Source organism: Carcharodon carcharias, chromosome 7, assembly GCF_017639515.1.
Source record: "Carcharodon carcharias isolate sCarCar2 chromosome 7, sCarCar2.pri, whole genome shotgun sequence".
NCBI classification, from domain to species: Eukaryota; Metazoa; Chordata; class Chondrichthyes; order Lamniformes; family Lamnidae; genus Carcharodon; species Carcharodon carcharias.
The window spans coordinates 53,519,766-53,535,967 of NC_054473.1; the positions used below are offsets into that span (position 1 = coordinate 53,519,766).

At 40.4% G+C, this 16,202-nt stretch overlaps 1 protein-coding gene across 5 annotated transcripts in view; it reads right to left on the bottom strand.

Moving 5' to 3' along the window:
* The window catches only part of eogt (EGF domain-specific O-linked N-acetylglucosamine (GlcNAc) transferase), an 86,829-nt gene that overhangs the window by 14,971 nt on the left and 55,656 nt on the right, over positions 1-16,202 (bottom strand). For all 5 annotated transcript variants that reach the window (XM_041191456.1, XM_041191452.1, XM_041191454.1 and 2 more), the window contains 5 exons: positions 11,750-11,842; positions 11,576-11,647; positions 9,782-9,868; positions 8,761-8,829; positions 6,727-6,782 (listed from right to left, as the gene is read on the bottom strand). In XM_041191456.1, coding sequence (XP_041047390.1) covers positions 6,727-6,782; positions 8,761-8,829; positions 9,782-9,868; positions 11,576-11,647; positions 11,750-11,842 — 377 coding nt within the window. The remainder of the gene's footprint in view (positions 1-6,726; positions 6,783-8,760; positions 8,830-9,781; positions 9,869-11,575; positions 11,648-11,749; positions 11,843-16,202) is intronic.

Genomic DNA, 16,202 nt, shown 5'->3' on the forward strand with positions numbered 1-16,202 from the left:
CATTGCCATATTATAAAAAGGATATAGAGGCACTGGAGGGTGCAGAGAAAATTCACAAGGATGATACCAGAAATGCTGGGTACACTTATCAAGAAAGCATTGTCAGGCCAGATCTCTCTTCTCCCAAAAAATGAAGGCTGAGTGGTGACTTAATAGGGTTCTTTAGAATTGTGAAAGGGTTGAATAGAGTGGTTACAGAGAGGATGTTTCCTCTTGTGCAGAACAACATAACTAGAGGCTATCAATATAGAATTCAGAAGAAACTACTTTACCAAAGAATGGAGAGAATAAAGAACACTCTACCACAGGGAATGTTTGATGTGAATCGTATAGATGCATTTAAGGGGAAACTAGACACGCATATGAAAGAGATGAGAGTAGAGGGCTCCCATGATAGATTTAATGCAAAAAAAATGGAAGAAGGCTTGAGTGGAGCATAAACACTGGCATGAACTGGCTGGGCCAAATAGCCTGTTTCTGTGCTGCAAATTCCATGGGCAGGATTTTTAGGTTGGTGTGCGGGTGTGATTGGCAAGCCTGGGAGAAGCCAGGGAACAGGCCGATGCCTGCAATCAGCCCCCAATTGTGATATGATCAGCACTGCCTGGGTTGGGGGCAGGAGGAGGGCGAGCATTGAAGTCAGCGCAGGCATAGGGGAGCACTCATAGAAAGCTCTCTAAAGGCAGAGAGCTGCCTCAGGGAGCTGAAGGCTTCAAAAGTACCAAATAAAGAATTTTAAATCCAGAAAAATTGTCCACGCAACACAAGCAGTCACCTGAGCATAGTCGTTATAAAACTTCTGTGCTTAGATTTTTAAAATTTAATAATGGAAACCTCATCCTTCCCTTAGATGAGGTTTCTTGAAAAATGCAAAGCCGCCTGGCCAATTCTCCCTCCCTCAAACATAACATTGGGCAGGCAGTGAAAAATCCCAGTTAACTGCACCATCAATGGGCTTAATAGCCCTGTTAATTGCCAGCAGATATGTTCTGAGTACAGCGCATGCCCGCTGACCGAAATATCATGCGACTGCACAATGACGTTGGGACACTCGCTCAACATCATCATGCGCTATTTTACATTCGAGAGGGTCAGGCCGCATGCCTGCCCGCTCAGCGAAAAATTCTGGCCTGTATAACTATTCCCTCCCTTCACCATCGACACACAATGGCAGCAGTGTGTACCATATGCATTGCAGCAACTCAACAAGCCCCCTTTGACAGCACTGACAAATCTGTAGCCTTTACCACCTAGAAGAACAAGGGTCGCATGGAAACATCACCACCTGCAAGTTCCCCTTCAAGCCAGGCACCATCCTGACTTGGATCGCCGTTCCTTCACTACCTCTGGGTCAAAATCCTGGAACTCCCTCCCTAACAGCACTGTGGGTGTATCTACACCACATGGACTGCAGCGGTTCAAGAAGACGGCTCACCACCACCTTCTCAAGGGCAATTAACAGAGGGCAAAAAATCTGCCCTTATCAGTGACGCTCAAGGATAAATAATTAAAACAAATGAGGGGCATCAGCAAGGGGAAGAATTATCTGTACCCTTTGATCCATGAGACAGTCATACCATTTAGGTGGTGTGACTGCAGTCAGGCAGGTAACAAGACCCAGAATGCAATGCAGGAGGAGTCTTGGCCTTTGTCCTTATCCAATGACTATGTCTGATATTTATGTGATGAGAACAAAGTCTGCAGGGTAGATGAGCAAATTGTCCATGGCACCATGGTACACAAGGTCAAATGGGGGGAGTGAAAAGAAAGTGGTAGTGATAGGGGACAAAACAGATAAATATTGTTTTCAGCTGGGGCCAAAGGTTGTATTGCCCATCCTATGCCGGGGTTAAGCCACTATCTCATGGATGGAGAAGACTTGGGCCGGGATTTTCCAGCCCCATCGTGGGCGGGACCTGCTGCGGGGCGAGGCGGCGCCTTAGCCAAAGTCCATTGACTTGTGGCGGGACCAGAAGATCCTGGCGGCGTGCAGGTGCAGAAATTCCTGCCCTTGCAGTGGGAAAAGGATCATCCAGTTATCGTGGTGAATGTTGAAATCAATGACAGAGGTAGAACTGAAAAAGACGTTCTGCTGAGGGAGCTTGAGGAGTTGCAGTTGAAATTAAAATGCAGAGTCTCACTGATAATTTCTAGATTGTTACCTGAGCCATGTGCAAACTGGCATAGTGACTAATAGGTTAAAAGGTTAAATATGTGGCTGAAAAGTGCTGTAAGAGGCAGGGGTTTCAATTCATGGGACATTGGCATAAATGCATGGGAAAGAGGTAGAACTGGAAAAGACGTTCTGCTGAGGGAGCTTGAGGAGTTGCGGTTGAAATTAAAATGCAGAGTCTCACTGATAATTTCTAGATTATTACCTGGGATGGGCTCTATGTAAACTGAGTGGTAGAGTAACAATTTGGGTAAAAATCAGCAGAGTGGGTCAGGGACAGAGGGCTTAGCAGAGATCATTGGGCATTAATGATTAAGTGACATCAGGGAATATAGAAAATAATGAAAGCTAAAGGCACTATATTTGAATGCACAAAGCATTCGCAACAAAATAGACTAATTGATAGCACAGATTTAATTAATGGATTTAATCTAATAGCTATTATGGAAATATGCTGGGTGACCAAGGTTGGAAATTAAATATCCCAGGATATTTGGCCTTTAGAAGGAATAGACAAAATGCACGACGATGGGTATCCCTGATAATAAAGAATGGGATAAAGACAGGAGGGGCAAAGGATCTTAGCTCAGAAAATCAAGATGGAGAATCAGTTTGAGTTGAGTTAAGAAACAGCAAGGGGCAAAAAACACAGGTGAGAATGGTTTACAGGCTCCTTAACAGTATTTGCAGTGTCAGGCAGAAAATAAATCAGGCACATATAATAAGGATAGTACGGTAATCGTCTGGATCTTTTATCCTCATAACGGCTGGACAAACTAAGTATGCAATAATGTGTGGAGGATGAGTTCATGGGAATGTATTCAAGATAATTTTCTTGTGCAGTAAGACAATGAACAGGCTATTTTAGATCTAACTTTGTGCAGTGAGACCAGCTTAATCAATAACTTTGTAGTAAAGAAGCCTCTGGGGAAGTGACCATGATATCATAAATTTTACATTGGGTTTGAGAGTGATTTAGTTAAATTTGAAATTAGGGTCTTAAATCTAAACAAACCAAACTATGTATGCATCAGGAATGAGCTGGCCATGGTAGATTGAAAAACTAGATTAAAAGAAATGACAGTAAATAGGCAATTGCAAACAGTTAAAGAAGTAAATCATAATTTGCAAGCCTTATGTTTTCATTTAAGGAATAAAAGACCCACAGGAAAAGTGGTCCAACCGTGGCTGACAGAATAAGAAATAGAAGAGCCTTTTACTGTTGCCAAAAAGGAACATTCGGAGAATTTTAAAATTCAGCAAAGAATGACAAATAAATTGATAAAGAAAGAGAAAATAGGACAGGAGGGTACATGACTAGAGACATAAAAACAGATTGCAAAAGTTTCCATAGGAATTTAAAAATGAAGAGATTAGTGAGAGTAAACCTGGGGCGCTTAGAGACAGAGACAGTAAAAATTGTAAAATGGAATTTGGAAGTGACAGAGAAGTCATATAAATTCTGTCCTCACGGTGGAAGGCACAAAAAAACTGTCCTGAAGTAATGGGGAGCCAAGGATTTAGTTAAAATGAGGAACTTGAGGAGATCAGCATTAGTAAAGAAATAGTACTGGAGTAATTAGTGGGGTTTAAAAGAGGTAACTATAGAGATAGTGGATACCTTTTGATCTTCCGGAATTATCTAAATTCTGGAACAGTCCCCATAGGTTGGAAGGTAGCAAACCTAGACCCACTATTCAAGAAAGGAGGGAAAGAGAAAACAGGGAACTACAGGCTAGCTAACCTGGCATCAGTAGTAGATAAAATGCTAGAAACTATTTTTAGGACCATGATAGCAGCACACTTAGAAAATCGCAATATGATTTGAGGGAAGTCAACACAAATAGATAAAAGGACATTATGTTGGACAAATTAATGTAGTTTGAGGATAAAACTAGTAGAGTAGATAAGGGAAGCCAGTTGATGTTGAGTATCTGGATATGCAAAAAAAAAATTCAATAACAAATTAAAGCTCATGGTTTTGGGGGTAAAATATCAGCATGGAGTGAGGCTTGACTGACAGAAAACAGTAAGAATAAGCAGATCATTTTTGGGCTGACTGACAGAAAACAGTAGGAATAAGCAGATCATTTTGGGTTGGCAGGCTTTAACTAATGGGGTACTGCAAAGATCAATTGCTTAGGCCTCAACTATTTTCAGAATTTGCACTTTTCAAAGCCAAGCTTCTCTGCAATCCTACTAACACAAAATTATCTGCAAAAGAAAAAGTTATACCATGTCAAAAAGTGGTAATTTCAGTTATTTACATGTTGCGTGAAATTTTTGGAGGTAGATTTACTTCATGCCCAGGAAGTACCTCAGATGGGGATTAAAATTTTTCTTGCTTTTTAACTCATTCATTGGAATAATCAGCTTTATTATTGTGGTTTATGGAAGTTTGGGTGCATTTGAAAAATTCAACTAAATGGCACTTTGTATCCATGAGGTAAATGAAGTTCGCTGACAAAACCAAGTTAGGTCAGAAAGGAAGCTGTGAGGAGGACGGAAAGAGGCTCTGATAGGATTTAGATAGGTTCACTGTTTGTTAGGAAAAACAAAAAAGCAGAATTTGTTTTACAGCAAGAAACTGAGAAACATTGGGATTCAGAGGGATCTGGATCCCCTCGTACATGAATCACAGAAGTTTAACATGCAGGTACAACAAGCAATTAGGAAAGCAAGCAGTATGTTAACCTTTATTGGAAAGAATTAGACTATAAGAGTAAAGAAGCTATAAAGCACACCTGAAGTAGAGTGTACAGCTTTTGTCTCCTTACCTAAGAAAGGATATATTTGCCTTAGAAAGAGCGTAATGAAGGTTCACTAGACTGATTCCTAGGATGAGGAGTTCATCCCATGAGGAGATATAGAGAGATGAGGAGAAACTTCTTTAGCCAGAGAGTGGTGAATCTATGGAATTCATTGCCACAGAAGGCTGTGGAGGCCAGGTCATTGAGTGTATTTAAGACCGAGATAGATAGATTCTTGATTGGTAAGGGGATCAAAGGTTATGGGGAGAAGGCGGGAGAATGGGGTTGAGAAACTTATCAGCCATGATTGAATGGCAGAGCAGACTCGATGGGCCGATTGGCCTAATTTCTGCTCCTATGTCTTATGGAATCAAGAGGTTTGTCAGTATTGGCTCTAAGAACTGAATGGGCTCCTCCTGCACCTACTTTGTTTAGTCTTATATTCTCCTCCAGCTAAAAATATACCGTTTTCTAGATTATGGAAATTAGAGTCTTCGGCTGCTGAGTTATTCCAATCGGCACTTTGTGCCTTCTGCTGAAGGTAGCCTTTTTCATGGACAGATGGAAGTCTGCATTAAAGGAGCTAATGTATTGTGCTGTGTACTTCCGACCCTGCAATGTTATGGGGTATGGTAACATAGTTGATATGTTATTAGACTATAGGGGAGATGGTGGTAGCAGTAATATCACTGGACTAGTAATCCAGAGGCCCGGGCTAATACCCTCGGGACACAGGTTTGAATCCTACTACAGCAACTGGTGGAATTTTAATTTAATTAATGAATAAATTCAATTAATTAAAAAATCTCATATTCAAAGCTAGTAATTGTGAGCATGAAACTATCATTGATTGTTGCAAAAACCCAATTTTGTTCCCTAAAGTCCTTTAGGAAAGAAAATCTGCCATCCTTACCTGGTCTGACCTACATGTGACTCCAGGTCCACAGCAATATGGTTGATTCTTAACTGCCCTCTGAAATAGCCACACTGTTCAAGGGCAATTAGGGATGAGCAACAAATGTTGGCCTTGTCAGCAACACCCAGTTCCCAAGAAAGAATTAAAAAATACTATAGTTCAGACTTCTGAATTATATGATCAGAAATATGAGTTCAAATGAATTTAAAAGCAGTCAGTTAAATAAATATGGAATTGTAAAACAAGCCAGTATCAGTAATGGCAACTATCAAACGTAAGATTTTTGCATTGATCCCCAAGTCATAGCGTCCCAGGCTTGCTTCATTCTGGGCATTGATGGTTTACGCCCCCCCCCCCCCCGCCCACCCCGACTCTGCAAAGGGCACTTTTCTGTTACTCATACCCTGTCCATAAATGTGCCATCTATTCTCCCTCTCAAGCACAGCACACTATCTGTACTGGTTCAGTTCAGCAGCATTTGTGCAAGTGCTTTCCTGACTTGCCATTTAGTTGAATTTTTCAAATGCACCCAAGCTTCCGTAAACCACAATAATAAAGCTGATTATTCCAATGAATGAGTTAAAAAGCAAGAAAAATTTTAATCCCCATCTGAGGTACTTCCTGGGCATTAAGTAAATCTACCTCCAAAAATTTCACGCAACATATAAATAACTAAAGTTACCACTTTTTGACATGGTATAACTTTTTCTTTTGCAGTTAACGTTGTGTTAGTAGGATTGCAGAGAAGTTTGGCTTTGAAAAGTGCAAATTCTGAAAATGCAATTTTTACACGTTGTTAGTTACAAACAGTCTCCTTTTACCACTAAGAAATTTTAGCACTTCTACCCATGCCCCAACACCCAATTTATATGATGTTTAACACTTACTTGTAATCCACCACTCTGACATCAAATACTGTTACTGTCTTCAGTGCCTTCACCAGCTGAGGACAAAGTTAAAATATTTGCATTGCATTCAGCAGATTAATTTTATTGAGCTTTTAATACAATTCGAAAACTATTTAACAAAAAGCTTTCTATAATTTATGAGCAATAAAATATTTAATACAGTGTACTGCCTCCAAAAAATTAAGCTCAGCTGTCATTATATAATGAGCACATCTCCCATAATATTGCTCATAATGAGGCGGAGGATATGCTGTTTTATGACAGAGATGTTACCAACAAAGTGTGACAGGAAAAATAATACAGATGCAGGACAAACAGGAAATCTATCTTATACATAAGACTTTTAATATATTCTTTATAACTACTTGACACCATGGTATTGCACATGAGAGTAACACCAAATTATCTTTCAAAGCTAACTAGCCCAGGCAATTCAACCACCTTTTAAAGTCATGCATTTTGCTCTTATACTTTGCTTTTCTATATTGTTGCGAAATAACAAAACAGCAGCAATTTAGGAAGCTGAGTTGGATTGGAGGATACAAGTTTCTCTACAGTACAGACGAGGTTGGGCTACAAGTTGTCTGATAGCGGCAACACTGGCAGGAGGGTGTAATTACAGCATGACAAGTTTACATGGGCTGTTTCCATTTTAAATGTGGATATTGGAATTTATAATGGGAAAGCTGACAGGAAATGCACACAGATGCAGAATTTTTAATATATTAAAGATGTAAAGCAAGTTGTGAAAGAAGGGTAACTTCCTTTTGTTTACTTTTCTAAATCTCTCCCCAGGACTTGAGTCATAGTGGATATTGTCCTGTAGACATTACAATCCTTCTGTACTTTGCCAATGTGAATATTCATCACAAGTTTAGGCAATCTGTGTTGGCAGATTATTTAACTGTAAACAACACCACTGTCAAGTCTACATTTTTCCTCACCTGACATCACACATTTTCCAGCAATATTTGTTAGTCACAACTGGGAGTGAGAAATTTGCATTATTAATACTGCAGGTGCTGAATCACCAAGGTTCTATACAATTGCAGCAAGACTTCTTTACTCCTGCACTCAAGTCCTCTTGCAATAAAGGCCAACACACCATTTGCCTTCCTAATTGCTTGCTGCACCTGGCTTTCAGTGATTTATGAACAAGGACACCCAGGTCCATTTGGGCATCAACATTTCCCAATGTCTCACCATTTCAGAAATACACTGCATTTCTGTTTTTCCTCCCAAAGTGGATAACTTCACATTTTTTCCACATTATATTCCATCTGCCATGTTCTTGCCCAATCTCTTAGCCTGACTAATTCCCCTTGAAGCCTCTTTGCATGCTCCTCACTACTCACATTCCCACCTAGTTTAGTATCATCAGCAAACTTGGGAATGTTACATTTGATTCCCACATCCAAATCATTGATATAGATTGTGAATAGCTGGGATCCAAGCACTGATCCTTGCAGTACCCCACTAGTCACAGCCTGCCAACTAAGAATGACCTTTTATTCCTACTCTCTGTTTTGTGTGTGTTAACCCATTCCCAATCCATGCCAGTATATTCTCCCATCCCATGCGCTCTAATTTTACTTAGTAACCTCCTGTGTGGGAGCTGATCGAAAGCCTTCTGAAAGTCCAAATACACCTCTTTCACTGGTTCCCCCTTATCTATTCTACTAGTTACATCCTCAAAAAACTCTGACAGGTTTGTCTAACGTGATTTTCCTTTCATAAATCCATGTTGACTCTGCCCAATCCTATCATTATTTTTCTCAGTGACCAGCTATCACATCCTTTATAATAGATTCTAGCATTTCCCATACTACTGGTGTCAGGCTAACAGGTCTGTAGTTTCCTGTTTTCTCTCCCCCCTCCTTTCTTAGATAGTGGGGTTACCTTGCTACCTTCCAATCTGTGGGAATGAACTATTCACAGGTAACTATGGCAAAATTCTATACCGCCTGCTATATATCCTAGGCAACAAAATAATTACTTCCTTTTGCTACCCACCTCATCCTGATTTAAAATTCTGCGATATTGAGTACCACGAACCAGAAGTGTAACTCGAATTCTCCCAATCTTGATAAAAGAAAAGTAGGTTTATTAAGCATATAGCAAAATTTTCAAATATTAAAATATATCTTCTAAATTAGCATTTAGAAATTCATAATCAAAATTATCTAAGCATAATTCAGAACTATTTGAACATTCCAAAAGAGTATTTCTATTTTTGTCGAGATGGATAGGCCATGTTAAAGCTGACAAGACAGAGAGTTTATCTTGTATATGATGGCTAAATTCAAAGTTACTGATATTTCCATGAACTCAGGAGCTGTGACAGACTATTTGAAGAAGCAATTGTCCTGCAGATGTGCATGGCATCCTAATTAATAAACAGATCTTCATATTTGAATAGCTGAGTTAGAGATTAATCCTTAACTAATTTTGAAGCTGCTTGAAAAGAAGTGGGATTAGTCCTGTAGAGATCTTGTTTACTAAGCCATTGCATCAGCCTTCCTATGTGTATGTCGTAAATATCTGGGTATATTCCTGTGGCCACTATCAGGTGCTCTGTAGCCAGTGTGAGGAATTGAGAGCACCATAACAATCCACCCTTCTTCTTCAATGAATCAGAATATCATCATGGCGCTTTATTATGGAGAGGGCATCATAGCCAAGATCATTCCTCCCTAGCTCAAGGGCACTGAGGCTGATCATAACACCCTCACCACCACCCCAGCTGAAATCAGTCTCTAGAGGCAAATAGAGGTGCAACATTTGGAGGTTTTAGGATGTGGGGGCATAGCTTTGTAGGAGTGGATTTCAATTGAAGCGTAAGAAAAAAAACTGTATGGGCAGTAGTTGATCTGGATACAGCAGAATGGGCTTTTTTGGCTAAACAGACAGCTGTCGAAAAGTTATGAGCTGTTACACTGCAGTGAGTAGCTTATGCCTATGATACCATTCCAACGTTGTTGGTAGATTTGCTAAATAGATGGGGTTATGGAGCACTCTACAATAGGACACATACCTGTGGACTTTCTTGTGTAACATTTAACCTAAACAGGACATGCTGTGAAAATGCTCTGAACATTCCTGCACTGAAACAGTCCGGCACCTGTTAATGACAAGTAAAGAAGGCATTAGTACAGTGTTACATGTGACCAATCACTTAATTGATAAATGCTATACAAAGACATAGAACATATTCTGAACACATATTTCAGTTCTGAAAAAAGGTCATCAAGCTGAAACATTGGGCAGAAATTTTCACTCGGCGGGCGCGCCCAACCCACTCAAGCGTGAAATGACAAGTGTTGATGTTGGCCGAACGTGCCGACATCAATGCGCAGTCGTGCAATAGTTCGATCGGTGGGCACGCGCCAGAGCCAGCAGCGCACCTGCTGACAATTAAAAGGCTTGTTAAGGCCATTAAGTGATCAATTAGCTTAAATTTTTCGCTTACCATCCAACCTAACAGTTGGCTGGCAGGTAAAAAGGCCAAGCGGCCTTTGCATTTTCTTGGAAACCTCATCCACAGACGGGACGAGGCTTCCAAAAGCAAATTTTTAAAAAGTTTTAAAATGTAATTAATAACAGAGTCACATGAGGGGACATGTTTTATTACAATTTTATTTTCATTATTTTCTTTTTTTAACAAACACTTCATCTCCCTGAGGCAGCTCTGTGCCTCAGGGAGATTGTGAAGCGCTCACTTGCACACATGTGCAATGTTCACGCTCAGTCCATTCGCCGCCCTCCCCCCACACCCAGCACAGGCAGCGTTCAGCGCTGCCGCCCATATTTCATGCTGGGCAGGCCTTAACTGGCCTGCCAGTATGAAATCGCAGTCTGGTCCCGATCGCGAGCGGCAGTCGGCTTCCCAACCGCCCCCACCGAGCCCGCCCGCCAACAGCAAAATTCTGCCCATTAACACTGCTTCCCTCCCAACAGACGCTGCCAGAGCTGCTGAGTATTTCCATAATGTTCTGTTTATTTCAGATTTCCAGCACCTTCAGTATTTTCTTTTATATTTTATCCATCAGGTTTCATGTGCTAGAATGCTAGAAATCTGTTGGAATACTTCCAAACAGTCCAAGCCTTATCACTGACTTGTTAAATGTTATATGTTACCATAATAAAAAGACAAGTGCCACTAGTTACGTAAAGGGCATACACTGTTTCTCAGTATGCTTCGTTTCCTCTCCAATATAAAAAAATAGGGTAACTAACTGAAATACAAAAATATGAAAAATATTTGTTAGCTGGATTCATAGTCAAGGAAACAAACTTCCCAGCTAACTTACAGACAAAATGGTCTCAGTAACAGAACCGCACAAAAAGTTCCATGCTAGGCTTCACAATCAAACCGCTTGATTTTGGATCTTTTGATTCATCCAAAAACTGTTGCAAGTTTGGTTGATCATTCCAATATCACAAAAAATCTCCAATTTTGCAGCTAACATTTTTTCAGAGTAAAGTTTATTGGGCTTGTTAAAGTCTGTGATTTGTACAGCATGTGGTCCATAATGGTGTTCAAGTGAGCACTGCTATGTTGGGGCCTGTCCATTGTTTCTTGTTTATAACCACTCAAAAGAAGTGCATTGCTCTCACAAACCATTTTATAATACTCAACATAACTGAAAATCACCCTTACAGAATTCAAGTGAGTTTGCGCTCTACAAAGTATGAGAGCATTCAACAAAGGGGTTAAAAACTCAGCAGTAAGGTTTGTGTGGTCATTTCATTAGAAAGAAAATATATTAAATGAATGTTGCTTTTATGACACAAATAAATAGTTTTGTAATGCATGAAACACACTTACCAAAGGGGTATTGTAAAACAATCCATAGCGCATACGTGGGAGTAATGAAAAGACTACTTCCTTGAAGCATACCTAAATTACCACATACAAAAGGAATAAAACAATGGTGCTTATGAAGAACACTTCTTAATATGTACAAATCGTAGCTACTCAAATATCAAAAATGTTCAGTACCCTTTTAAAGTCAAATGTCTTTAAATGTATAATATTGTGATCAGCAAATGCTTTCCAGGTATCGCTAAATAAATCACCATATCCATAGGAACTCTGCAAGACAAAACAAGGGAAATTGGCTGGATCAGAACTGAGATTAAAAATATCGACATATAAAAACATGTTATCTCTGTGCATCAGAAATAAGTATAAATGCAACCATCTGTAAGCGGTAATAGACTGAGATATATGTACTAGTAACTGCAACTGAGTCTGTGAGGTTGTCAAAACAGGTACTTGCAATTTAGTTATTTTGAAGTCATCCAAAATGTAGCTTCCAAAACAGAGAATAAAATCCGTTGAGAAGCCAATAGAAGGGGACATATAAGAACATAAGAACCAGGAGCAGGAGTCGCAATTCAGCCCCTTAAGCCTGCCCCGCCATTCAATACAATTATGGCTGATCTCATTTCGGCCTCAACTCCAATTTCCCGCCCTTCCCCATAAAGTTTCAACCCATTACTAATTTAAAATCTGTCTATCTCCTCCTTAAATTTATTCTGCGTCCCGGCATCTACTGTACTCTGAGGTAGTGAATTCCACAGATTCACGACCCTTTGAGAAAAGTAATTCCTCAACTCTGATTTAAATCTACCACCCCTTAGCCTAAAACTATGGCCTCTCATTCTAGAATGCCCCACAAGGGGAAACATCCACTCCATGTCTACTTTGTCTATCTCCTTTAGCATCTTATTTACCTCAATTAGATCTCCTCTCATCCTTCTAAACTCTAGCGAGTATAGGCCTAAACTGCTCAATCTCTCCTCATAAGGCAAGCCCCGCACCTCTGGAATCAATCTAGTGAACCTTCTCTGAACCGCCTCCAGTGCAACTACATCCTTCCTCAAGTAAGGGGACCAAAACTGTGCACAGTGCTCTGGGTGCAGTCTCACCAATGCTTTGTACAGTTGCAACAACACTTCCTTATTTTTATACTCTATTCCTTTAGCAATAAATGCCAAAATTCCATTTACCTTCCTTATTACCTGCTGTACCTGCATACTAGCTTTCAGCGATTCATGCACGAGGACACCCAGATCTCTCTGCATTGAAGTATTCTGAAGTTTCTCTCCATTTAAATAATAAGTCGCCTTTTTATTCTTCCAACCAAAATGGATAATCTCACACTTATCCACGTTAAACTCCATCTGCCAAATTTTAGCCCATTCACCTAACTTGTCCATATCCATTTGTAAATTTCTTATTTCTTCATAACAGTCACCAACATTAATGAAAGTGGAGAGGCATTTAAAATACACAGTTTTCCAAATCAATTTATAAAGAGAGAACCTGGCTTTAACATGTTTTAATGATGTGATCAGGCCCCAGGCTACATCAAAGAAATGAAATCAGCGCTCAATTTATTTTCAAGTGCAAAATACAGACACGATAAGCGACCTGCATCAAAGTTCTGGAAATTTTTCCCAAAGTAAAAAATGATATGGCACAACCTGTACAGTCCAATAGTTTGCACATATGTCATATGTGACAAGTTGCAACTAATATCAGAATATCAGAAGTAAAGCACATCAGGCAGGAAATAAGAGAATTCCACTATTTGAGATGCTTGTGATCGAGAATCAACGATCTTTGTGCAAGTGGTACTGTTCATTGCTCAAAAGTTTGACTAATTAAGTAATTTTGAAATAATCTGAAATGCAGCTTTTAAAAGAGTTAAGAATCATGCCTGCAGAGAGAGAGAGGTTAAACTGAGATAGCAGTAGTAGACAAAATAAAATTAACTGTAACAAATGTGGAATTGTTTTTCAGAACTATTTAACACAGACTGAAGAATCAGACAAGCTTTAAAATTATCATTTTAATGAAACATTCAGGTTACTGATGACATGAAAGAAGTGAAAGCACTGCTCAATTTATTTTGAAGTACAGGATATCAACATCACCAGAAAACAGATGTCAGAGAAAAGATAAGCAAACCCATATAAGAGTAGAATTCAGCATTGAATATTATTATACGGTGTGCTTTGTAAAATACAGGAATACTGTATCACATAGATAGGTTGTGAATAATGGCTACTTTCCAAAAAACCAGGAATTTTAATAATGAACCATATAAACATATTTTGAGATAGACCACTTGAGGTTGATGTTGTGACGACATAATTTTGTATTCTCACTGATAAATTTATCTTACAGATGTAGATTCTCATTGGCTGTAAAGCACTTTGAGACATCCTATGGTCATGAAAGGCACGACATAAATGCAAGGTTTTGCCTACTCACCAGCTATCCTTTCGGCCTTTGTGAGTGATATTGTCAATTATCAACCTGTATTTGTATATGGGGCAGTTTTAAAGTGTTGTGGGTTGGTGGGAAGTTTAAAACATTTTAAATTTTAAAACCTGACCCCAATCTCACCTACTTCCAGTTTTAACAGGGTGGGTTGGCCAGCAGCTGACCAACCTGTTCTCAAAAGGTAGATCAATCACTAAAACGTTTAAGGAGCTTGAATGCCTCTATTTTTACTGGATGTTTATTTTTAACTCATGGAGGCCAGGATTCCCGAGGCTCAGAGAGCCCAGCAGGTGAAAGGAGATGAGATGGGCCAGATCCATGAGGTAAATGCACTGTTTGTGGACCAGACGAAGCAAGGGTGTTTCCTAAGCCCAACTAGCTTCCCTGCATGTCATCAGCCAACCTCCACCACGTCACCGAACTCCGGGACATCCAAACCTCATTCACGATGACCGGCTCTCAGGAGTGGGTAGCCTGTCAACCTGCATGGCTGGTAGGTGGGAAATCTGTTGAAAATGTAAAATCCTGCAGTTAATTCCTGCAGAATGTGCAGAAGTCCCTTACCTCTGGGAATTCCTGCCTAAAAATCCAAATTCACCCACTCCAATCCCAACCTGAAGTAAATATGAGGGGTCCTATTTTTTTTAATGTAGTTAACACCTGAAGGCATTTTGTTGAAACATAAATGCATACAACATTTTTAGAGGATTTAGATCGGCAATTAAAGAAATGGTGGAAAGGATAGGTTTATAGGAAACCTTTGAAGGCTGGAAGAGGTAGCTAAGTGGAAGGATTTATGGAGAGTGTTCTAGAGTATAGCACCTAGATATTTGAAACTCTATGACTAGATGGAAGGAGATAGGGATGCAAAGAAGGCCAGCATGAGACAGCAAAATGCATATGTTGGCACATGTAGCTGGAGAAATCTGGAGAGGCAGAGCCAGCACAACCACTAAGCGAACTAGGGGCAAAATTTTGCCTTCGGCGAGCAGGGGGCGGGGCCCGCTTGCTGACACGTAAAATGACGCAGGAATACATCATCCTGCCCCATTTAAATTTTCAGGAAGACGGAGGCACAGCAAAATCAGCTACCGGCCCGCCCACCTGTCAATGGCCTCAATTGGCCATTGATCATTTAAACAATTAAAGGACCTGCTCATCCAACCTTAAGGTTAGCAGGCAGGCCAGGAGCCCCGGCAGCTAATAGAGAAAACACGAAACCTCATCCACTGGCGGGATAAGGTTTTATGCAGGGTTTTAAAAGTTTAATAAAGTTATAGCGTAAATTATGAACATGCCCCATCTCATGAGGGGGACATGTTAGGGAATTTTTTTTTTCTATTTTTAATCTTTTTCAAAGTGGAAGCGATCTCCCTGAGGCTGCACTTTGCCTCAGGGAGATGTGTGCTCTTTCATGCACATGCGCGAAAGAGTGCACTCTCGCTTTTGGGGAATCCCCCCTGGCCGCACAGGAAGCGCATAGCACTTCCCCCCAGATGTCACGCTGGGTGGGCCTTAATTAGCCCGCCCACGTAAAATGGCAGTGCGGCCCGTTTCTCCGGTGGGGATCGGCTCTGCGCCCGCCAGAGATTGGCAGAAAATTCTGCCCTAGGAGTTTGCCTAGGGCGGCACAATTTGGGGGTTGGCAGCCGCAGGTGCCAGAAACAGCACCACATCATAAAACTGAACTGCCTGAAACCTTAAGATATGAGCAACTTTCCACGAGTACCCGACAGTGGGACACTATGTAGTTTCAGTTCAGTCCATCTGGAATTTTCTGAAGTAGGCAATTACAGCAGCAAGCAGCTCTTTCCCAGTCCAGTGGCACCCACCCCCAGGTTGGTAGTCTATATCCAATTACTACTGGGTGTGAGCCCCCAGCAAAATAAACAAAACTTGCTAAGTCTGTTGACGTGCTTGTGTTTCATGTTATACTTGGTTATAAAATTCCATAGAAATGTAACGTAACTAGCCAAAAGAATTGAACGTATATGTCCTAGAGGTGCTTTGTTCAGTCATTGAGGTGTGTGCTTTTGATCATCAGTCATAAATTGAAGCACAGAATGTGAACTATTATGGGAGTTTGATAGTTTCTGTTTAAGTAGTTCGACTTGAAGTTCCCCTTTAGTTCTGTTGATCGTATTTGAAATAGTCCTAG